The following is a 24,199-nucleotide window of genomic DNA, read 5'->3' on the forward strand; positions in this document are numbered from 1 at the left end:
TCTGAAGCTAGGACTGCACAATACTAAAACCCATGGTCTTTACGAAGAGGAGGAGATATAGTGGCTGACATGTATCCTAATATAACCAACCTCATTTCTTTCTTATTTCTTCACCCCAGTGTCTCCACTACTGTTCTTTTCCCCTTTGAGCACTACACTTACTAAATGTGTGCGTCTGGGCCTGCTGCGCTGGTAGCCTTATCCCCTCCACCACAGTCTGGTTTCTAACTCTGTCAAAACAGCACTCTTGAGTATCTTTAATGTCTGAGGAGGGAGGGAGATGGCACATGCAGCTCTTAAGAAATTCTGTGGGGAAGCAGAACAGAGAGAGTAGGATAGTGGTTGGAGGAGGTGAGAAGCGGTTTTTGTTTTAAACACAGCAGATACTAGAGCTGTTTCTCCATGTTAATGAGAATGATTCACTAGAGATAGAGAACATCAGGAGAAGGGATAGTCCAAGTGGCACCGCTCTGGATTAGGCAAGCTCTGGATTCTTCAACCCAAAGGAAGGGATTGACTTCTGACAGGGAGAGGGGCATTTCCTTCATTGTAACCAGGGCAAAAAGGATAACAGGGCTGGACAGACAGGAAGAATCATAAATTCGGCAATGGGACGATGAGGGCATTTGGTTTAATGGCTTCTGTTTTCTCAATAAAGGATAAAGAAAGACCATCAGTTGAGAGTAAGAGTGGTGTATAGAGATCCAAGGGGAAAGAAGGTATATAATAGAGTCTCTAGAAAAACGGGAAAGGATGCTTTCAAAGGAAGTACAGTTGCTTGATGGCAGGGGGCAAGACTGAAGGAATGGCAGCTGGATGGTTGTATGATGTTCTCCAGCAACATTCGGCAACTAGGAGGCAAGTCCAGAGAGGACAGTTGAGTCTGACTGGGGTCGGGGATTACTCAGGGGAGAGCAATGAGGGAGACAGGGGCAAAGGAGCGAGGAATATTTCTGAGCATAGGATAACCATGGATACCAGAATCGAAGCTGGATAAAGAGGGAAGTGGAAACAAGTGGAGGCTGGTAGACAGTGAGAGCGGTCAGGTTAAGAATAGCCAAGTGAACAGTAGACCAAGAGGACTGGAAACATAATAGATGGGGGCAGGGGATACTTGGAACTAAAATTTTGGAGGTGGTGGAATTTCTAGAGGTAAGTCTAGACTGTGACCATGGGGTGTGGAATGGAGGTGAAGAAAAGGAAAAAGTTCCTGGAGAAGGGTAGTTTGAGGAAAGGAGAGGTCCCAGGCACATGAGAGATTAGCTAGAAGGAGAGAATGCACAGAAAAGACAGTCTGCAAGGACAGATCACCCACCAGATGGTGGAGCCATCAAAAAATGACGACAGAAGGGATGGAAAGAAAAACTGTGAGCCAGGAGCTAAGTCATCATAAGTAGGAGAGAGAAGGTAACTAGGTGACCAGGAGATGACAGCTCAGGCAGGGAGACAGCGTGTGTGATACAGAGTGGTATGACCTATAAAAGAGTAATTTCTTTGTAGGGCCAAGTGGGAGAAATGGTGTGAAAGGATCAATGGAGAGCCAAAAGGAAACTACTCCAGGAGCTGGCCCTAAGGAATAGCAGGGGATGGAATTTAAAATTAGAAGGTTATTTCAATTCCCAGAACACCTGGGTGGCTCAATCGGTTAAGTGTGGGACTCGATTTTGGCTCAGGTCATGATCTCACGGTTCAGTTCGTGAGATCAAACCCCATGTTGGGCTCCACACTGGGTGTGGAGCCTGCTTAAGATTCTCTCTCTTGGGGTGCCTGGGTGGCTCAGTAGGTTAAGAGCCTGACTCTTGATTTTGGCTTCGGTCATGATCTCATGATTTGTGAGATCAAGTCTTGCTTCAGGCTCTGTGCTGAAAGTGTGGAGTCTGCTTGGGATTCTCTCTCTCCCTCTCTCTGCCCTTCCTGTGCTCATGCTCTCTCTCTCCCTCTCTAGATAAATAAACATTAAAAAAAAAAAAAGATTCTCTCTTTTCCTCTGCTCCTCCCCTGCTTGAGTGCATGCGTGTACACGTGCCTTCTATCTCTTTCTTAAAAAAAAATAAAGAAAAAAAAGAAAGTCATTTCAATTCCTAATGAAAACACTATTCAGAGAAGGATTATCTTTCTTCTTACACTGCAAATATGAAGAAACTTAGCGGCTTGTTCAGCTTGTTTGGGATTAGTCTAAGAAGGAATAGGGCAGCCTGTTTCTTTGGAGTCTGATGCTTAGACAGCATGGCAACATGAAAAGACCACTGACTACATAATGGTAGAGATGCATTCTGGTCTCTGCTCTGCTACTGATGACTGATGACTTTAAGTGAGACACTTAACCTTCTGAGTCTCAGCTTCTTCATCTGTAAAATGGAGAGAATCTATCCCCATCTGAAGAACACTGTTTATCTTACACAGGTATATGCAAGTGCTTTGAAATTTTTTTCAGTTATATTTATTGAAAACAAAGTTTGAAAAGTGTAGGTATAGGGTAATTCTTTGCTCCACTAACTTCTGACCATACAGTTTTTATTAGGAATTATTTTCCTTTCTTATCATTAGATAACTTACCATCAAGGGGTAAAGTAACTAAAATACAGCAAAAGGTCTGTCTGGTGAGGCTTACTAGGTACAAGACATTTTACAAACATATTCTGCACTGGTCTCATTTAATACTCCCACCAACCGTATGTGTTCTCTGTGGCCATCACACTATGGGGCTGCTGATGCTACTTGGAAACAATATCGCAGATGCCCAAAGTGAATTCCACCTGTCACTTTACTAGTTACCAGAGAACCCAGTGACTTCTATGTGCCCACCATAGCTGCTTGGGAAGTCACTTTTCGGGAGTGATACATGTTTTAAGGCATTCATTCATCATGCTCCTTACTGTCAATGAGCCTGATGCTGTAGCAGTTGTATGTACTATTCCCTGAATGTTCACAGCCTCAGAAACACCTTAGGATCATGAAGGTGAACATTTGTTACTTTTTGCTGCTTCTGTGATATGGGTAGCCTTTTTCCCTTGAAGGTGAATATTTCAGTGTGGTGTGGTCAGCTTATGATCTCAGTACTGGTTCCCATCTTGCCCTTGACTGTGTATACCTATGCTTATTCAAAGGTAGAGATTCTCATTTGTTGACATGTAAATCTCAAAACATGCTTACTTTAAGAATGGAATTATCCTGTCTTGTATTTTTGGTATCATAGCCTTCCAGTAAACAGCGACGAGTGGTATTTCCTGATCCAGCAAACTCTGCCAGGTTTAGATCTGCAAAGCCCAGCTATGAAAAGAAAGGGAATTATATTAATAGAATATCTACTAGGCTTCTATCATATTCTCCTTAAAATAAACATTCAACCCATGCTCTAGACAAGTTTTCTCAAACAATGGTCATTTGCAAGTGTGGCCATCTTAACAATATCTGCCCCATTATTTGCTTAATGTGTATCTTAAGATTGGCTCACTTTTTTGTTAAAATATATCACCTTTTCTACTCTTAAGCAATATGATCTCTGAAATCACAGACTTGATGAACTAAATATATATTTTTTCCTGTACACACTGAAATATATAACTGTTGAAGTAAAAATAATGTTTATCAAACAATTAAAATCATTCCAAGTAGCAGCAGTACTCATCCAACACTGTGGGAAACGGCAGCCGACCAGTCATGCATGATCAACTGCATATTCATATAGAAAACTGACCAGACTTTCTTTTCCCCATTCTGGTTCTGGCTCCTTTCCCAGTTAACCACTGGTGACTGAAGATAGTGGCAGGTTATTAAATTCTTACTTTAAATGCAAGAAGTAGAATGATTTAAATGTATCAGACATTTTCTTTGGTATAAGCCCCTTCTCCTTCACCACCTTTCACATTTGCCTTGCTGATCTCTCTTTACCTTTCTTTTCCCCTTCCCTAAAGCTGCACCCCACAACAACGCTCTATGCTGCTATCCAGAAGTTCAGCTGAAAGCTGTTCCTCCCTCTCATTATGACCCAGGTTCTTCTCCATTTTCTGAAGTTACCAATGATTGTCCTGCACTCTTCCCTCTGACATTGTTCAACTTCTATTTCCCGTTTCCAAGCAGTAAAGAAATATGCCCCACCCCCCCCCCTTTTTTTTTTTTTTACAAACTAAGTCTATTCTACATGACTAAATGTATATGGAATCTTTTATTAAAAACAACAAAAAATGTTTTGAATTTGTAGTTAAGCACATCTCCCTGAATACCTAATGAAGAGTATTAGCCATTTCAAACACTGCTATGATTTTAAGCTGCCTGTTTTAAGATTTAAAAACACATACTGGACACATATGAATGGCATTCAAGATGAAGATTTTAACTACAGGCTGGAGCATTAATTTAGTAGCTTTTACTAATTTTTAAAATGTTTATTTATTTTTGAGAGTGAGACAAAGAGACAGAGCATGAACTGAGAAGGGGCAGAGAGAAAGAGAGAGAGAGACCCAGAATTCGAAGCAGTCTCCAGGTTCTGAGCTGTGAGCACAGAGCCCAATAAGGGGCTCTAACCCATGAAACGTGAGATCATGACCTGAGCCAGAATTGGACGCTTAGCCGACTGAGCCACCCAGGTGCCCCTAGTAGCTTTTAACTGGTACAAAAAGAATGAAGAGTAAGAACTTTGAGACCAATTAAAGGGCCACAATTTCCCAATGCAGTAAGTCAGAACATATCAGGCCACAGGTGACATCTACTTAATTTTCACATGGCTACTCTGGCCTTAATACCTTTTCAGAAGAATACCTTTTCAGAAGAATAGCCTGGATGCATCCAGGGCAAAGCCACATCCAAATGAGCATGTGAAGATTCACGTGGCTATTTGATTGCACATTATCCAAAGGCTCTATTTCAAACCTCCAGCACCTCCTTTCCATCCAAACTCTCTGGTGATGCCTTGCTTTTTAATTCACTCAGAAGATAAAAGCAATCAAAAGAGAGCTTAACTTCCACAAACTCTTACTGCCAGCCACATCTACTCACCTGCCTGCAGCTAGGCCTGCTTATTATAAGTGAACTGGCTGTGCTCCGATCTGAGGCCACCCACTGTCCTCTGGCCTACTCAAGTTCACTGCTTCAGGAATTCCTCCCTCTCTTCTGCATTCTCAAGTTTCCCTTCTCTACTGAATCATTCCCATTCCACCACATGGACCCGCTGGAGTTTTTGCCATCTGAATGAACAAAAGAAAACCTCATCTCACATCTCTGTCCAGTCTGTTGGACTATTTTTCTGCTCCCTTTTATAGCAAAGCTCCTTGAAAGAGTCATCTATGTTGACTGTCTCTGGTCCCTTCATCCTTGGCCACTACCTTGTCAGCTTCACTTCCCCGCTTTCTTATTTATTTATATTTATCTTATTTATTTATTATTTATTTCTTATTTCTTCTGGACACAATGTCCTTTTACTTGCAAATGCCAAGTCCACCTCAAGGCCTTTAACACTAACTGTTCTTTTGCCTGAAACATTCTTAGATCTTGTAGCTTTCTTCCTCACTCCGTTCAGGTCTACGTTCAAATGTCATCCAAGGGGCTTTCCATGACCATTCTAAATGCCTTGGCTCCTTCCTCCCTCTCTAACCCTGTAGTTGTCTCTCTTTACCCCTTACCTGCCTTGTTCTTCTCTTTAGTAGTTGTTACCATATCACATACATACATATTTCATATTTATTTTGTTTACTGTCCATTCCCTCCAACCTTCCATGAGAATATAAGCTCCATAAAGGCAGGAATTTGGGTCTGTTTTGTTTACTGCTATGTCCACAGTACTCAGAATAGTGTCAAGAACAATGCCTGCCATATGGTAGGAGTTAATACATATCTGTTGAACAAATACCAGCCCACTGGCCCACTATCCACTATTAGAATGCTGGTATTATAGTGTCACTATGCATAATTCAAGTAAAAAAAAAAGAGGTATCTGGTCTGTCATCACTAAGAAAGCATATTAAAAGGTAGGGTATGTCAACGTGATGTTTTAGGCTGCAGGTCAACACTTACTGAGCACCTTTTATGTGCTAGGCCCTGTTGGGGACCCCACAAAACAGTGATGAACAGGACAGATAAGGACTGTCTTGAAAGAGCTTACATTCTAGTGAGGCACAAGATAGTCCACATTTCCTTAGGATTGTCTCTGGCTTCACTGAGATAACTGTCTCATTAAAATGGCAAGTGTACATAGACACTAGCTATATCTGTGGTAGATATTACTTCATTTGGCAAACAATTTTGAGCATCTACATTTCAGGTAACACTAGGCATCAGGAATGTAAATCATTCCTATCCTCAAGGAGCTCATGGTTTAGTGAGGGAAGAAAGAAAGAAAACAAATTCTTATAAAAAGTGTAAGTGCTGGGGCGCCTGGATGGCTCAGTCAGTTAAGCGGCCGACTTCGGCTCAGGTCATGATCTCGCAGTCCGTGAGTTCGAGCCCCGCGTCGGGCTCTGTGCTGATAGCTCAGAGCCTGGAGCCTGTTTCAGATTCTGTGTCTCCCTCTCTCTGACCCTCCCCCATTCATGCTCTGTCTCTCTCTGTCTCAAAAATAAATAAACGTTAAAAAAAAAAAGTGTAAGTGCTGTGACAGAGGAAGGCACAATTACAAGACAGAAAGGAAAAGAGAATTTCTCAGGGGAAAGGACAACTAAACTGAGTGTTTAATGTTCTAAGAGGTGACAGGACAGGGGAAGGGGGAAGCACATACATGGCAGGGAAAACATCAAGTCACAAGGCAAAGAGGCTAAAAGAGCATGGCACACTCCAGGAATTTTCTGAGCGCAGTATGTCTGAAGCATAAGAATAAGTGAGTGAGTGGGGCACCTTAGTGGCTCAGTTGGATAAGTGTCCGACTCTTGATCTTGGCTCAGGTCATGATCCCAGGTTCATGGGATTGAACCCAGTGTTAGGCTCTGTGCTGATGGCATGGAGCCTGCTTGGGATTCTTTCTTTCTCTCTGCCCCTCCCCCTTCCCTGCTCACACCCACATACCCTCTCTCTCTCTCTCTCTCTCTCTCTCAAAATAAATAAACTTAAAAAAAAGAAACTCTGGAAAATAATTTTTTAAAAAAGGAGTGAGTATATGCATGTACAGATGATTTGTAAACCAAGATGGATCTAAATGTTGGGTTGAAGACTTTTCATTTCGTTTTCCCTTCCAGGCAATAGATAGCTGTTGAAGAATTAAAAGGACGAGAATGATTGTGTTTGAATTTCAGAATGATCACTCTGGCAGTAATGTAGAGGATGGATACAGGGAAACATCAGAGGCAGAGAACAAAAGATAGGAGGCCAGTGCAGGTTTTAAATAAGAAATAATGAAGGTATAACCTAAGGCACTGGCCTTGGGAGTGGAAAAAAGGGATGGTTTTTAAATTAGAAGGGGGAAGTCACAGGATTTGTCAATCACAGCAGATCCTTTTTTTTTTTTTTTGCTTACCCACCATTATTCAATGTTCTGATATTCCTTGTTAGCAGAACACTGACTTTATTCAAGTGTCCACCCTTAGCTCATCTATGTGCAAAAGAAAAGTAACCCAATCCCTAGCTCATTGTTAAACTGTGAGACTAATCACAAGCTAGCCATGGCAATCCATTCCTATTGTCCATGACTGGTTTAGGAGTGGGGATATCATCTAGTTGTGGCTAATGAAAGCTATGGGGGAAATTCTCTGAGGTCCAACTAGGAAAAGTTTTCTCACTCAAAGCCATACATAGAGAAACAGCTGGATTTTGTCATATGTGAACGTGTGAACTAAAACTCGAGCTACCTGGTGACCATGAGAACAGCTAGCCAAGGACAAAGTCATCACACAGAGAATGGAAGAATGAAAAGAGAAAAGTAACATGGGTTCTTGATGATGTTCTTCACTTAGTGGATTAACTAATCCTGAAGCAGCTCTATCTCATATCTCAACTCTATTTCATACCTACTTGTTTTGTGGCATTCAAATCTCTAGGTGAGAAGGGTATTCTGGTGCTTATAGCAAAGAGCATCCTGACACTGCAACCAAGGAGTTTTAAGGAGTTAGGCAGATTTGATGGCTGAAGCTAGTGCCCCATCCTTGGCTCTGATGACTGAACTGATGGAGATACCATCAGAGACTGAAAATAAAAGAGGAGTATGTGGGTTTCTGGTAGTATTACTAATTACTAACTCCTTCTCTTCAGCAAAGAGGTGAGCACACTCATTAGTAATTCCATTTAGCTAGTGAAAGTATAAAGGAGATTAGTGAACATGTATATAGAGAGCTAAGAGAGCACAGAGGAGAGGTCCTAAAACCCTGGAGGTGGGGGAGATGGGATTGGAAATACTTTCCAGGACAGACTGAATTAATAGATCCTATTGCTTAATGGAAACCAGAGATCATCTTCTAGTAGGGAAGCTGAAATGTAAGAATAACATCCCATAATCAGCATTTAGAAAGAGTATGTCTATAATTTATTGTTGGGCCCAATTGTTCAATCTCCAAGTTGCTTTATTTTATTTATTTATTTATTTATTTATTTATTTATTTATCTATCTATCTATCTATCTATCTGGGAGATCATGAGCTGGGGAGAGGGGCAGATGGAGAGTGAATCCCAAGCAGGCTCCACACTGAGCGTGGGTCTCAGTCCCACAAACCTGGGATCATGACCTGAACCGAAATCAAGAGTCAGATGTTCAACCAACTGAGCAATCCAGGTGCGCCTCCAATTTTTATTTCAATTTGAAATCTATATTTAAAAACAGCCAACTTGAACAGCAGTAAGAAGAGAAAACCATTTGAGGGGCACCTGGGTGACTCAGTTGGTTAAATGTCTAACTCTTGGTAGTGGCTCAGGTCATGATCTTGCAGTTGTGATCTCGTGGTCATGAGATTGGGCCCCATGTTGGGCTGTGTGTTGAGTGTGGAGCCTGCTTGGGATTCTCTCTTTCCCTCTCTCTCTGCCCCTACTCTGCTCGTGTGTGCATGCTCTGTGAAAATAAACATTAAAAAAAGAAGAGCAAACCATTTGATTTTTAAGCTTATAAACAGCAAGAGTCATATTATAAGTTCTAAAAGAGTTAAAAAACATCCACTTACCTTTGCATAAGCTTTTCCACCTTTTAATTCCTGTCAAAGATAAAAAACACTATAAGGATATCATATGATTAAAGATATAAAATTAAATATATGTCAAATAATCCTGAAGTAGATATTTACATATTTACATGCTGGAAAATATTGATAGTAAATTTCTGATGACCTTGAATTCAACTATTTGGATGACCATCCCACCCCACCCCCCAAATTACCAGAATTTTATTTTAGAATTTAACTTAAATCTGAAAGAGACAAATGGTAAGAAGACAAACTAATATTTAATCTACCCTGAAGAAGAAATCACTAAAGTGTCATAGACACACTGTAAGAAATTGAATCACCAAAGAAAAGTGAAATTAGTTATCAAAAAAATTACTTGGTAAGCACATTAGTAACACTGCAGATTTTCCTAAGAGTTGAAGCCCCCACCCCAGAGATAACCATTATTACCAATTTTTAGGAACAGTCCAAAAGATGTTATGTATTCCCCTTTTATTCAAATATACCATACTACACACACTGTTCTAGACCTTACACACACACACACACACACACACACCTCCCATAACATAAATATTGTTCCATGTTAGTATAGAAGCCCTCTTAACTAATGTGACCAAGACCGGCAAAAGTGGAAAGTAACAAAAACCTAATATATAGATACCTTAACATTTTAATTTCAATTTGAAATCTATAACTACACTAATTTGCCAAATCTCTGGATTTAGGACACCACGCATATGTGTGAATTAAATGTAAAACACTTAGAACAAAGCCCTTATACTCTGTATCGTGTTTGCCATTACATGAGGGTGAACCCTCGATATACGAGGGTCAAACTCTCCTCTCCCGACCTACTTTTAAAAATGTGTTTGTTGAATGGAGTTATCTCATCTTTCTTGCATAAATGAGATATAATGCATTATATACCATTTCCATCTTTTTATTATTGAAGTATAGTTGACATACAACATTATATTAGTTTTAGGCACACAACACAGTGACTTGACAATTCTAAACATCACACAATGCTCACAATGGTAAGTGTCATCACCATCTGTCACCATACAGCACTATTATAATATTAGTAACTATATTCCCTTATGCTGTACTTTTCATGTCTGTGACTTATTTTATAATTGGAAGTTTGTACTTCTTAACCACTGATTTCTGCCATCCCTTCATACCCCTCCCTTTGGCAAGCAGGAGTTTGTTCTCTGTACTTATGAGTCTGTTTCTGGGTTTTGATCATTTTGTGTTTTAGATTCCACCTATAAATGAAATCATATGGTATTTGTCTTTCTCTGACATTTCACTTAGCATAACAATACCCTTTAGGTCCACCCACGTTGTGCTGAATAGCAAGATTTCATTCTTTTTTATACCATTTCCATCCTTGAGGTGGTAAATTTAGGTTCTCTGCTCCTCCCCTTTCAATGGACAGCTGCGTCTTTTGGTGCAGTACCAGCCGCGTCCCTGAGACACGATGGTGAAGGTCAGAGGAAACAGATTTAGCCATACTGGGCACCTGGATATCAGGGCTGCCTTTAACTCCAGCAAAGTGGATATTGTCACCATCAATGACCCCTTCACTGACCTCAATTACATGATCTACATGTTCCATTATGAGTCCACCCATGGCACATTCAATGGCACAGTCAAATCTGAGAACAGGAAATTTTTCATCAACGGAAAGCCCATCTCCATCTTCCAGGAGTGAGATCCCACCACCAACAAATGGGTTGATGCTGGTGGTGGGTACGTTGTGGAGTCTTCTGGGGTCTTAATCACAATGGAGAAGGCTGGGGCTCACTTGAAGGGTGGGGCCAAAAGGGTCATCATCTCTGCCCCTTCTGCAGATGCCCATATGTTTGTGATGGGCATGAACCGTGAGAAGTATGACAACTCCCTCAGGATTGTCAGCAGTGAGTCCTGGACCACTAACTGCTTGGCCTCTCTGGCTAAGGTCATCCCTGACAACTTTGGCATCACGGATGGCCACTCATGATTCTGTGCCATCACTGCCACCCAGAAGACCATGGACAGTCCCCCTTAAAAGCTGTGGTGTGGTGGCCAAAAGGCTGCCCATAACATCATCTGTTCTTCTACTGGCACTGCCAAAGCTGTAGGAAAGGTCACCTCTGAACTGAATGGGAAGCTCACTTGCATGGCCTTCTGTATCCCCACTCCTAACATGTCAGCTGTGGATCTGACCTGCCATCTGGAGAAAGCTACCAAATATGATGAATCAAGAAGGTGGTGAAGCAGGCATCAGAGGGCCCCCTCAAAGGCATCTTGGGCTACACTGAGGACCAGGTTGTCTCCTGTGACTTTAACAGTGACACCCCACTCTTCCACCTTTAATGCTGGGGCTGGCATTGCTCTCAATGACCAGTCTTTCAAGCTCATTTCCTGGTATGGCAAATGAATTTGGCTACAGCAACTGGGTGGTGGACCTTATGGCCTTCAAGGAGTTAAGAACCCCCTGAACCAGCAGCCCCGGAAAGAGAAAGAGAGAGGTCTTCAGCTGCTGGGGAGTCCTTGCCCCAACTCACTCCCCCACCTGACACTGAGAATTTCCCAACCTCTACAGTTTCCACCCTAGACCTCCTGAAGAAGGGGGAACTTGTGGAGCCCTACCTTGTCATGTACCACCAATAAAGTATACCATAGGGCTCCTGGGTGGCTCAGTTGGTTAAGCATCTGACTTTGGCTCAGGTCAGGATCTCACAGTTTGTGAGACGGAGCCTCGCGTTGGGCTCTGTGCTGACAGCTCAGAGCCTTGGAGCCTGCTTCGGATTCTGTGTCTTCCTCTCTCTCTGCCCCTTCATTGCTCATGCTCTGTCTCTCAAAAAATGAATAAATTAAAAAAAAAATTTTAAAAAAAGTATACCATATTCAGCCCCCCCCCCCAAGAGTGGTGAATTTAAATAATATGAGAAGCAATCTATGGTAAACTCTATTATCATGAATATTTGCTGCCCTTCCCCTTTCCTGTCCCATTGATGTCAGGCATGGCCATTCCCCTAAATCTACCCCTATTATGAATTATCAAATTATTCTTCTTTCTTAGGTTATTGTGATATCCCTTAATAGCACCTTGCACTAAATAAAACTACCTAGATGATCCCTGTCTCTTCTAGCTAATTCTTTGCTCCCCTCTACAGCCAAACTCCTCAAAAGACTTCTCAATTTGCTGTATCCCACTTAAATTCAGTCTATTTCAAATATGTTTTTGTCCTCATCTTCCTTCTGCAATTGCTCTTAATGTTATCAATGATACTCATTTTTGTAAAAGCCAAAGTCTCTGTCTTCATCTTACTTAACCCCTCAACAGCATCTGACAAGATGGGCCTCTCCACTTCCTTTCCTACGTCATTTTTTTCTCTAACCTTCTGCGGTGTTGCAATAGCCTGGTTTTACTCCTACCTCAATGGCTGCTTCTTCTCACTCTCCTTTGCTGGACCTACTCCTGTTTTAACCTCTGTAGAAAAAATGCTAGTTGTACTCCAATTATCCATTTCCCTGCTCTCCAAAGTAATAGAAACCTGCATTTTTAGATGGGTGTCTGGTTACCCAAAATAAAGTAATGACAACATTTTCTACCTTCCTTTTGTGCTGTGGCAGTATGATTAAGATCTGGCCAAAAGGATGTAATATGTGATATATAGGAATTCTTGCTCCTCTTCTGCTAACAGTAATTTATACTTCCTCTGAGTGTTAGACTGATCTAGGATTTGGTTCAGGGTCTCTTGTCTTCTGTCTATATTATCCCCCTGGGTGAGCCCATTCAGGTCTGTTGCTTTAAATAAAACTGTATGCTGGTAACTCTCATGTCTCTGTCTTTATTCTGACTTCTCCTGAGTACCAGATCAGTATCTTCAATTTTTTATTTTTTAAAGTTCATTTATTTTGAGAGAGAGAGCAAGTAAGCATGCATGAACTAGAAAGGGGCGGGGGGGGGGGGGAGAGAATACCAAGCAGGTTCCATGCTGTCAGCACAGAGCCTGATGCAGGGCTCAATCCCATGAATGATGAGATCATGACCTGAGCTGAAATCAAGAGTTGGACACTCAACCGACTGAGCCACCTAGGTACCCAGACCAGTATCTTTAAATGAGTACTGGACATCCTTGCTTGGAATCTCATAGACACCTCCAATTTAACACGGCCAAAACAGGCCTGCTGATTTCTGCTTATTGGTCCCCCAAATTATTTCACTGTGAGCCTTTACCGTTTTAATAAATAGCACAATTACCTATCTATATGCTCAGGCAAAGGTCTAAGTTATCCTCAATTCTTTCCCCCTCATTTACCACACCCAATCCATTAGTGGAGGGGTCTACCTTGCAGAATCCATCCTGAATCATACCATCTCTGTATGGTATGCCATACCAATAATGTCATACCAATGCAAGCATTGCTCACCTGAACCATCCCCACTACCTGTATGGTCTATCTGCAATGCATCCTCCACACAACAGAAAAGTCATCTTAGATCATATATCTCTCCTTACTAAAATCCTCAAATGGATTCCAGTTATAATTAGAATGAAATCCAAACTCATTACCTAATCTACTGCCTCCAACCTCACTGACAAGAGCTTTCCCTCTCCGTGTTACCATCTTCCAGCCTGGCTGGTCTTCTGACATTTAAACATGCCCAGATTTGTTGTTTATCCTAAATGGGGTTCACAGTACTTTTGAATCTGTGGCCTGATATTTTTCATCAGTTTTAGAAGATTCTCCACCACAACTTCTTTCCTCTCTTTCTAGGGCTCCAATTATATATATATTAGACATTTATACTATTTCCCATGTCTCATATTCTTTTCTGTATTTTCTACTCTTTTTTTGCTCTGTGATTTTGTCTATATATCTTCTTTTGTCTTATTTTCCAGTTTTACCAAACCTCTTTTCACTTCTGATAAACCTGCTGTTAAATCCATCTGTTGAGATTTATTTTCATCTATTTAGCTTTAAATTTTAGTTATTTTTCAGTTCTAGAATTCAATTTGCTTCTTTTATGGTTTCTAGTTCTCTAATAAAATTCCCCATATCATTCACTTATCATAGTTACTGTAAAAGTTTGTCTCTGATCCTCCCAAGACCTGTATCTTCCATGGATCTGTTTATTTAAATTTTAATCTGTTTTTATTATCTATTTTCCTTTTGATTTTGGTCATGCAATCACATCTCTTGGTATGCTTGATAAGTTTTGTGCATGATCACTTGAAGAAGTAATGTGAGGTTTGGAGTAATGTTATTTTCCTTCAGAGAAGATACACATTTGCTTCTGGCAAGTTCTTATAAGGCAGATCACCTTCATCCAAGCAGGGATTAAGATGATTAGAAGCTGAGTTTCATTCTTTTTACAGGCTGATCTATATCCACTACACAGCTTCTAGGTTGAAACTCATAGAGAATCCCAATGAAAAGCTCAGGGTATTTACCAAGGCCCTTCTTGATGATGGGTCCTGGACTCCAGTTTTTGTGCCTTTAGTCCTGTAAAATTGCTGTGATCTCAGCTAGCTTCTTAGCCTCTAGATCGCTGCTTTCAGCTCAGCTTATTAACCACTGCTTACAACTTAAATGCTCTGAGGGAAAAAGCAATGCCAAATGTCAGGCTCATCTCTTTATACTTCCCTTGTCTATGATTCTAAGCTTCTTAAGGCATTACTGCCATGGCAGCTTCTGATACCTTCAAGAAGCTGTTTTTTACATGCTGCCTCGTTTTTCTGGTTGTTCTCAGAGGGACAGGAGGTCTTTAATAAGCTGGTCCATTAATTTCAGAACCATAAGTCTCCAGCCTTATTATAATCTTAGGGCCTGTTACAGATCGCATTGTGCGTTTCTCCCCCAAACCTCTAAAATATTTTGAAGTTCTAACCCTCAATACCTTGGAATGTGATATTATTTGGAAATACACAGTATTCTGTGTAATCTAGTTAGAATGAGGTCCTAATCCAATAAGACTGGTGCCCTTATAAAAAAAAAAAAAGAGAGATTTGAATGTAGATATAGGTACAGAGGAAAGATGATGTGGAGACACAAAGGGAGAAAGCAGCCACGTAACTGGAGTGATGCATCTACAAGCCAAGGAATGCCTGAGGCTACCAAAAGGTAGGAGAAAGACATGGAACAGTTTCTTTTCTGGAAGCTTTAGAGCAAGGCCCTACTGATTTTCACTTCTGACCTCCAGAACTATGAGATGGTACATCTGTGTTGTTTTAAGGTACCCAATTTGTGGTATTTTGATATAGCAGCTCTAGGAAACTAACACAGGGCCTCTTTACTTGAAGGTATGGGATGGTTACTTTCATGTGCCAACTTGCTGGGTCATGGGGTGCCCAGATATATGGTTAAACACTATTTCTGGCTATGTCTATGAGTGTTTCTGGATGAGATTAACATTTTAATCAGCCAACTGAAGAAAGCAATCTGCTTTCCTTAGTGTGGGTGGGCACCATCCAATCTGTTGAGGGCTTGAATAGAAGAAAGAGGAAGAGGAAGGTTATAGTCTTTCTCTCTCTACCTGTCTGAATTGGGACACTGGTCTTCTCCTGCCCTCAGACTAGGACTTAACACCATTAGCACTCCTGGTTCTCAGGCTTTGACTTGAACTCACACCACTGGTTCCATGGTTCTGAGGGCTTTGGACTCAGACTGGAACTATGCCACCAACATTCTAGGGTCTCCAGCTTGCAGATGGCATATTGTGGGAGTTCTCAGCCTCCATAACTGTGTAAGCCAATTCCTTATAATAAATCTTTATCTATATACCTATATCCTGACTCTATTGATTCTGTTTCTCTGGAGAACCTTGACTAATACAAGGCTCTACTCCTTTATTTTTTAAAAAACATGTTTATTTATTTTGAGAGAGAGAGAGAGAGCATGAGCAAGGGATGGGCAGAGAGAGAGAGAGAGAGAGAGAGAGAGAGAGAGAGAGAATCCAAAGCAGACTCCATGCTGTCAGCACAGAGCCCAACGCTGGGTTTGATCCCATGAACCATGGGCTCGTGACCTGAGCTGAAATTAAGAGTTGGATGCTTAACTGACTGAGCTACCCAGAGCCCCCCAGGTCCTACTCCTTTAGACTGGTCTTTCCCTAAATCTTTACAAAGGTACCTCCTCTTCAAATGTTACCTTTCAGAAAAGTCTGCTGACCCTTCGCCTAATTTTCTAAAATGTTCTTCTCTGAGTTATTCTCTATTATCTTATTGTATTTTATATACAACACTTATCACCATCTCAAACAATCTTATTTGGTTACATGTTTACTCTGTCTTTCCTACCACTCTTCCCCCCGCTCCAACCAGAAAGTAGAGTCCTTGAGGGCAGGAACTCATTCCAGTTCACTACGGTCCTTTAAGTGCCTAGAATAGTACCTGACACTTTGTAGGAACTTACATATTTGTTGACAGGTGATGGATGGCTTCCCTGTGTCCTAGGCAGCAGAGAGCATTATCAACCTTTTGGGTTGTTGTTAAATTTATAGGTAAAAAAGGATGCTTTATTTGTAGCTTTACTATATGAGTGAGATTGAGTAATTTTTTATATGTTTGAAAGCTATTTATATTTTCCTTTTTTGTGAAATATATTTTCCTCCTCTTGCCTGTTTTTCTAAAGGATTATTGATCTTTTATTTTTGATTTATTTGAAGGAACTCTTTCCATACCAAGGAAATTAGTCCTCTGACATGGTTTGGACGTTTCCCCCTAATTTATGACTTTGCTTAAGGTATTTTTAAAATGTTTACTTATTTGAGAGAGAGAGAGGGAAAGAGAGCACATGAGCAGGGGAGGGGCAGAGAGAGAGGGAGAGACAGAATCCCAGGCAGGCCTTGTATTGCCAGCATGGAGCCTGGCTAGGGGCTTGATCCCACGAACTGTGAGATCATGACCTGAGCCAAAACTAAAAGTTGGACACTTAACTGACTGAACCATCCAGGCACCCCCTACTTAAGTATGTATGTATGTATGTATTTTTTTTTTTAATGTTTATTTATTTTTGAAGGAGAGAGACAGAGTGTGAGTGGGGGTGGGTCAGAGAGAGAAGGAGACACAGAATATTTAAAAAAAATTTTTTTAATGTTTATTTATTTCTGTGACAGAGAGAGGCACAGCATGAGTGGGAGAGGGGCAGAGAGAGAGAGGGAGACACAGAATCAGAAGCAGGCTCCAGGCTCTGAGCTGTCAGCACAGAGCTCAATGCGGGGCTTGAACTCACAAACCGTGAGATCATGACCTGAGCCACAGTAGCTCAACCGACTGAGCCACCCAGGCGCCCCAGGAGACACAGAATCGGAAGCAGGCTCCAGGCTCTGAGCTGTCAGCACAGAGCCCAACATGGGGCTCTAACCCACAAACAGCAGGATCATGACCTGAGCCAAAGTCGGATACTCAACTGACTGAGCCACCCAGATGCCCCTAAGTTTTTTTTTTTTTCCCCCTTAAGGTATTTTTTTGCAATGCAGAAAATGTTCATATAGATGAGTTTACTAATTTTTCTTTATGGGTTCTTACTTTAATTCTCATGTGGCTTCTTCTCTTTTTTTCACTGAATGAAAGACAATGAGACTGGAGTGATTCCCTTGGATCCAAAAATGGGCACCATGTGGTGAAGATGGCAGAGCTACTCTAGTAGTCCTGGACCCCTTGGCTATTACCCAAGACAGACAGACATTTCTATCTTGTCTAAGTTATTGTGTAGTTGGCTTTCTGCTTCAGCAGCTTAACATACGTACCGTGATACACTAAACATCATTAAAAAAATATTTGAGAGCGAGTGCATGCCAGTGGAAGAGGGGCAGAGAAAGAGGAAGAGACAGAACCCCAAGCAGGCTTCATGCTCAGCGCAGAGCCCAACACCCTGCTTGAACCCATGAGTGGTGAGATCACGACCTGAGCTGAAATCAAGAGTCAGACACTTAACTGACTGAGCCACTCAGGTACCCCTACACCAAACCATCATAGTCTGAGGAACTGATTTCAGATGAACAAGTTTTACCTCAAATTACCAAAAAAAAAAAAAAAAAAAAAAAGTGTTTTGGTAATAGACACTGAGTGTTTCTAATTAGCAGTTATGCCTTACTCTAAACTGGTTATATGTTTTCTTTTTATTAAAATTGAAAGATTAACTGGTCACCTTTCAAAAATCATGACTAGAACCCATTTAGTAAAGGTTTCAATATAAGAGCCACAGCAATAATTAAAGTAGAAAGAGAAGATGGTAGGATGCTTAATTACATCTTGGTTAACCCCTGTAACTTCTAGACAGAGAAATTATACCCTTAATTTGGATGAGGAAACTGATTTTTACTAAGTCAGGAAAACTGCCTAAGGTCTCACAGTGAGTAAGTGGCATATCTGGGATTCAAACCCAGATCACTATGATGACACACATCCTGTCACTGAACTATACTTCCTTTAGGGAAGCCTCTGTGCAATTATTGTGCTCCAAGTCAGACTGTTTAGAGATCTGTTTTCAGTAAAGGCTTAAAATCTACAAATGTATACATGTATTTTTGTTATATCATAAATGAGTAGATTAAGCAATATAAGAATTTAAAACATAGCCACACAAAACATAGTGCTATCAGTTCATTCAAAAAGCAGAATAAGGTTAAAAGTACAACTTTTTATTTGATAAAGGAGAACACAAGACTGGGGTGGAAAAGAACAAGGCAAGGGACTCTTGCTTTTCATTCCAAGGCCTTCTCTAATTTTTGAACATGTATATGTATTATTTTGGTAATTTAAACAATTTATATAAAGTGGAACATAAAGGTTATTATTTTTTAATGTTTACTTATTTTTGAAAAAGAGAGAGAGAGCGCTCGCGCGCGAACAGGGGAGGGGCAGAGAAAAAGAGGAAGACACAGAATCTGAAGCAGGTTCCAGGCTCTGAGCTGTCAGCACAGAGCCTGACGCGGGGCTCAAACTCACAGACTGTGAGGTCATGACCTGAGCCGAAGTCGGACGCTTAACTGACTGAGCCACCCAGGTGCCCCATAAAGGTTAGGTTTTAAAGCCAGCAGTTTAATTCACCCGTAGTGGTGACAAATGGATTCCCTCTTTTCACCCCAAAAAAGTAGGATCACATGTTTTTATATATATTAGGTTGAACCATCTGAGATTATCATCTTTGTAGATTATTTGTAACATGTCTCAACCTAATATGTGGAAAGGAAATGATGTAAAAAATAAAACATGGCCTTGGAATTAGAAAGATGTGTGTTTGAGTCCTCAGTTTGCCATTTACTAGCTGTGTGAATTTGGGCAATTGACAGCCTTTCTGAGCCTCAGTTTTGCTGAAAGTGGAAAAAAATGACACCCATTTTCAGGGTTATTCTTAGACATAATATATGTAAAGTCCCTAAAAACAATGCCTAACAAAGAGAAATTCAATGAATGGGAATATAAATATATATATAGCCACCCCCTGCAAATATTCAAACAGGGTTAACACTTAAATGTATAATGATGGTGAGATAAGGTTCCTGTATAATAATTTATAACTTCAGATTTTAAAAATCGTATTTGTCACACTAATTTAAATTACTGCTGCAAGTGTGAAGTGAAATTACATAGAGCAGTTCCAACAATAAAGTAGAGCTGACTATGAAACTAATTATGGTTTCTGAAAGGGGAGACGTAATAGGCTATTTTTATACCTTCCTCACAGATACTCTGTAGATACAAGGATCCAGGATGCCTGTGGTGGCACTTGCACTCATTTTGCACATAAATGAGAACTTCTTTCTCCAGTGAACACAGTTTGCCTGCACCACTTCCCTGAGGGAACAAAAAAAAAAAAAAAACACACAAGAAATTACTATTGATGACAGATTAAAAAAAGCGCACGCACTCTTTCACTCAGGTCTGTAATGCAGAAGTGGTAAAGTAAAAGACCATATTTGGAAACATGAAGAAAACAAATCTTAACAATGTGATCTGAAAATCTCTAGTTTTAATTATCCACAGAAGCTTAAAAGTGAAATTACTTATCAATTTAATCAATATAAATTGAAACTTCACTACTCATTCATTCAGCACATAATACATGCCTATTTTAGGTGTGCTGGCCATGTGCTAGGTGTTTGGAATATGAAGATGAGAATGACCACATTCCTAACCTTGGAGGGCTTATAGTTGACAGTATGAGAGACAGAAATATAAACAAATAGTTATTCTGAAATAAACTGCTGTTACAGTTTTACTCCTGTAAAGGAATATGTTGTGCTTCAAGGAACTTGGTTGTTCCTGTCACTGAGATCATTAACATATCAGGAATCAGAGGCAATATTAAAAAAAAAAAAAATCCCTGTATTTAACTTAAAAAAAAATTACATAAAAACTTTTACAGATTTCAAGTTGAGGGCATGTATTAACCTCTGTTCCCTCTCCAAAACATTCTATGTTAATTTTTAAGGCATCATTTAGCAAGGACAAAGAGAATCAGAAAGGAGACAAAAATAAACGACCAGGGATGAGGAAGTGATAGTGATTTAGCAAATCCAAGAAAGCTGAACATTAAGCTAGTTAATAGTGAAGCCAAGAGCAGGTATCTTAGGCTTGTGATGAAGTAGAATGAAGGAGAGACAAATGGCAGAAGAACTGACTGAAAGGTGTTTTAGAAAGAGACCCTCAGATCTTCCTGACTCCTACAGAAGACAGATTTATTTTCCTGATGAGGTAAAACAGGGGGATCTCTGTACTACCTGACTTGAGGGCAGGTATTGAAAATGGCACCACAACATGATCATATTGAGTGGGGGGTTGGTGGGGGGGTACACAAGATGAAAGATAACTTACTGAATGCTGAGACTTCCAACCTTTGTCCCCTAACCTGGCTCCTCAGAATATATTCTTTAACGTTTTATTTATTTTTGAGACAGAGAGAGACAGAGCATGAACGGGGGAGGGTCAGAGAGAGGGAGACACAGTATCTGAAACAGGCTCCGGGCTCTGAGCTGTCAGCACAGGGGCACGATGTGGGGCTCGAACTCACAGACTGCTAGATCGTGACCTGAGCCGAAGTCGGCGCTCAACCGACTGAGCCACCCAGGCACCCCTAGAATATATTCTTTAATAAGATATAAGAAGAACAATCTGTGGGGAATTACAACCAGCCCCAAAGAAAAGCTCTAATGAGATGTATGTTGATGGTGACAAAATTGCTCTGTCTGCTCAATCTACAGTAAATACCTGAGTCAATGAACACTCTCCACATATACAAAGCTGTTGAGCAACTTTTGCTGCCTCATAGTTAAATATGAGCAAGCACTTGAGGAAAGACTCTTAATATGAACAAACTGAGACCAAAATGAATAGCAAAAAGGCAACCAAATCTATACTGGAAGAAGAAAAAAGAGTCTCAGAGAGACAGAAACTGCATCTACCATAAAAGAATAGGATGCTATAAAGCAGGGTATATAGAGAGCTAAAAAGTACTCATGGAAATCAAAACTATTGTGCTTAATATTCTATTTGTCATTCCATATCCACTCTACTCTTCTCTGTGGCCCAGGATCCTGGTCTTTAGGGACTACATCAACCAGGCTCACTTGCACTCTGTCACTGAATGTAGTGAAGGGACAAACACCAGGATAGAGGGTAGGAGACAGAAGGTGGCATGTTTATTCCACTGGCTCTTTCCCTGTCAGACCATGTGGGAAATGGGTAAATGATTAGGGATTGCAGTTTTCTACAGTATGTCCACAGAAGTTAGACTCTAAACTATATGCATTTATAACTTTGTTAAAATAAAAACCAAATCAACAAATTAAGAAACACTGTCAATCGAGTGCCTGGGTGGTTCAGTTGTTTAAGTGTCTGACTCTTGATTTTGTCTCTGGCCATGATCTCACAGTTCATGAGTTGGAGCCCCACATCAGGCTTCACGTTGACAGTACGGAGCCTGCTTGGGATTCTCTCTCTCCATCTCTCTCTGCCTCTCTCTCTGTCCCTCCCCCACTTGTGCACAAGTGCACTCTCTCTCTCTCAAAATAAACAAACTTAAAAAAACCCACAGTGTCAAGTACTGGAAAATCTGAAAATGAGAACAAGAGTATGTAACACTGCAAGCTATTTTTCCCCTAACTGCCTAAAAAAACCAAAACTGAAGGTATCTTAAAGTGTTATTCAGACAGTTATTCTAGAAATTATGTCATATGTACAAAAAGTCCATTAATACTAACTGAAAAACTCTAAAACTTTGTTTATGTTCTACTTTTCATTTGTTTATGAAATAATAATAATTCCTCAACAATACTAATTACAGAAACACATCTTTAGATCTTTATCTAGTTTAAAACACCTTATAAGGCAGCAGACTTTACATACCAAATAGTATATGCTATCAGTTACACAAATGGGCAGTTTTAGCCTGAGTAATAAAAATAAAGGAAGTCAGGGCACCTGGGTGGCTCAGTCAGTTAAGTGTCTGACTCTTGGTGTTGGCTCAGGTCATGATCTCATGGTCTGTGAGTTCGATCCCCACATTGGACTCTGTGCTGGCAGTATGGAGTCTGCTTGAGAGGGAGTCTTTCTCCCTCTCTTTCTGCCTCCTACACACACTTGCTCACTCTCTCTCTCAAAATAAATAAATAAATAATAAATAAAAGAAGTCAAGTGAACTCTGTGTTTGTCTTAAAAAACAAACAAGCAGGAAGGGAATATTTACAAGAAATACAGATCTAGTTTATCTAGAGATTAGAGGAAGGCCACATGAAGTCTTGTGGGTCTGGGGAGAGATTAAAAAACAGCAGAGCATCATAAATTTGGGCAGATAACTGAAGTTATGGTGTAGAACAGAGATGGAGAATATGTTTTCATAAAATATGTGACATTGAATCTTAAAGGAAAAAATACACCTCCATAACCCTCTGTTCCCACCTACTTACTACCACTCTTTCCCTTCAGATCCAAGCTCCTTGAAGATGATACTAATGACGATGATGACAACAATGACAACATTTATGAGTGCTTGTTACACACCAGGCATTGTTGCAAATACCTCACATGTATTAAGTCATTTAATCCTCAAAACAACTTATGAGGAAGGTACCATAAGGTCCATTTTACAGATAAAAGAATGAGGATAAGGGGTAATTAAATGATTGTCCAAGGTCACTCAGCTAAAAAGGGTTGGAACTAGAATTTGAAGAACTGCCTATAGTGTAGACATTTTCCATTTCGTCATTTCTCAGTTACTTTTCAATCTCCCTTAAGAAGGCCTCTATCCTCCAGAACTCTACTGAAACCACTTACTAGTGAGCAGCTAGTTGCTAAATCTAATTGGCTCTTGTTTTTAGCATAGTAGTTGACTCCTCTTATACATTCTTGAAATACTCTAGTCCCTTTCTATTTCTGTGATTATTTCTTTTCACTTTCTACTTCTGCCTCCTTAAAATATTGATGTTCACTAAGGTTCTACATTCTTAGCTTTCTTTTCTTTTCACTCTTATGGCCTTAGTTACTATGTGTATACTAAGAACATACAAACCTAAAGTCTTTGCCTTTAGTCCTTGGATTCATATATCTACCTACTCACTGGCAATTTCCACCTAGTACTTCTAGTCTCTAGGTAAAGCTTTAGGCCTTTGACCTTTGTCCAACAGGATGGTTGTCCATCAGTGTGACTAGTTAAACTAGTAAAATGGTTTGCCCAGGTGCATATGTGACAGGGACTGCCAGTTGCTTATTCAATATGCAGTCTCTTCTCTTCCTTAAAAACAGAAACATGATTTTATTTAGAATGGCAATGTGTCCATTTAAAAGACTGCACCTTCCCATTTCTCTTACAGCTAGAGATGTGCTTATTACAAGCCAATAAGATATAACTGAAGGTTATCTGATATGACTTCTGTAAAGGCACAGGAAAGGTAATTGCTTTGTGTCTTTTTACGCCTCTTTCCTTCCTCTGCCTGGAAAATGTCATGATGATGGTAAGAATGTCAATAGCCATATTGGGCCACAAGGCTACCTGAAGGAAAAGCCATGTGACAGTGGTACACAGAGACAAAGGAAAATGGGTCCAAATAATCATGTGCCCTGGATGGTCTCCCTTCAAAGTTCTTAAGTTTTATTATTTAAAGTGCTTACTTTGGACTTTGTTATATA

The 24,199-nt window shown here is 40.4% G+C and overlaps 1 protein-coding gene and 1 pseudogene across 1 annotated transcript in view; one reads left to right on the forward strand and one right to left on the reverse strand.

Moving 5' to 3' along the window:
• Positions 1 to 24,199, reverse strand: part of EEIG2 (EEIG family member 2) — a 99,657-nt gene that overhangs the window by 31,090 nt on the left and 44,368 nt on the right. The window contains exons 2-4 of the mRNA XM_049616673.1: positions 19,750 to 19,870; positions 9,072 to 9,101; positions 3,154 to 3,270 (exon numbers count right to left, since the gene is read on the reverse strand). Of these exons, the coding sequence (XP_049472630.1) occupies positions 3,154 to 3,270; positions 9,072 to 9,101; positions 19,750 to 19,870 (268 nt within the window). The remainder of the gene's footprint in view (positions 1 to 3,153; positions 3,271 to 9,071; positions 9,102 to 19,749; positions 19,871 to 24,199) is intronic.
• On the forward strand, positions 10,490 to 11,560 carry LOC125913307 (glyceraldehyde-3-phosphate dehydrogenase-like; annotated as a pseudogene).

The sequence above is a fragment of the Panthera uncia genome (genome assembly GCF_023721935.1).
Source record: "Panthera uncia isolate 11264 chromosome C1 unlocalized genomic scaffold, Puncia_PCG_1.0 HiC_scaffold_4, whole genome shotgun sequence".
Taxonomy (NCBI): domain Eukaryota; kingdom Metazoa; phylum Chordata; class Mammalia; order Carnivora; family Felidae; genus Panthera; species Panthera uncia.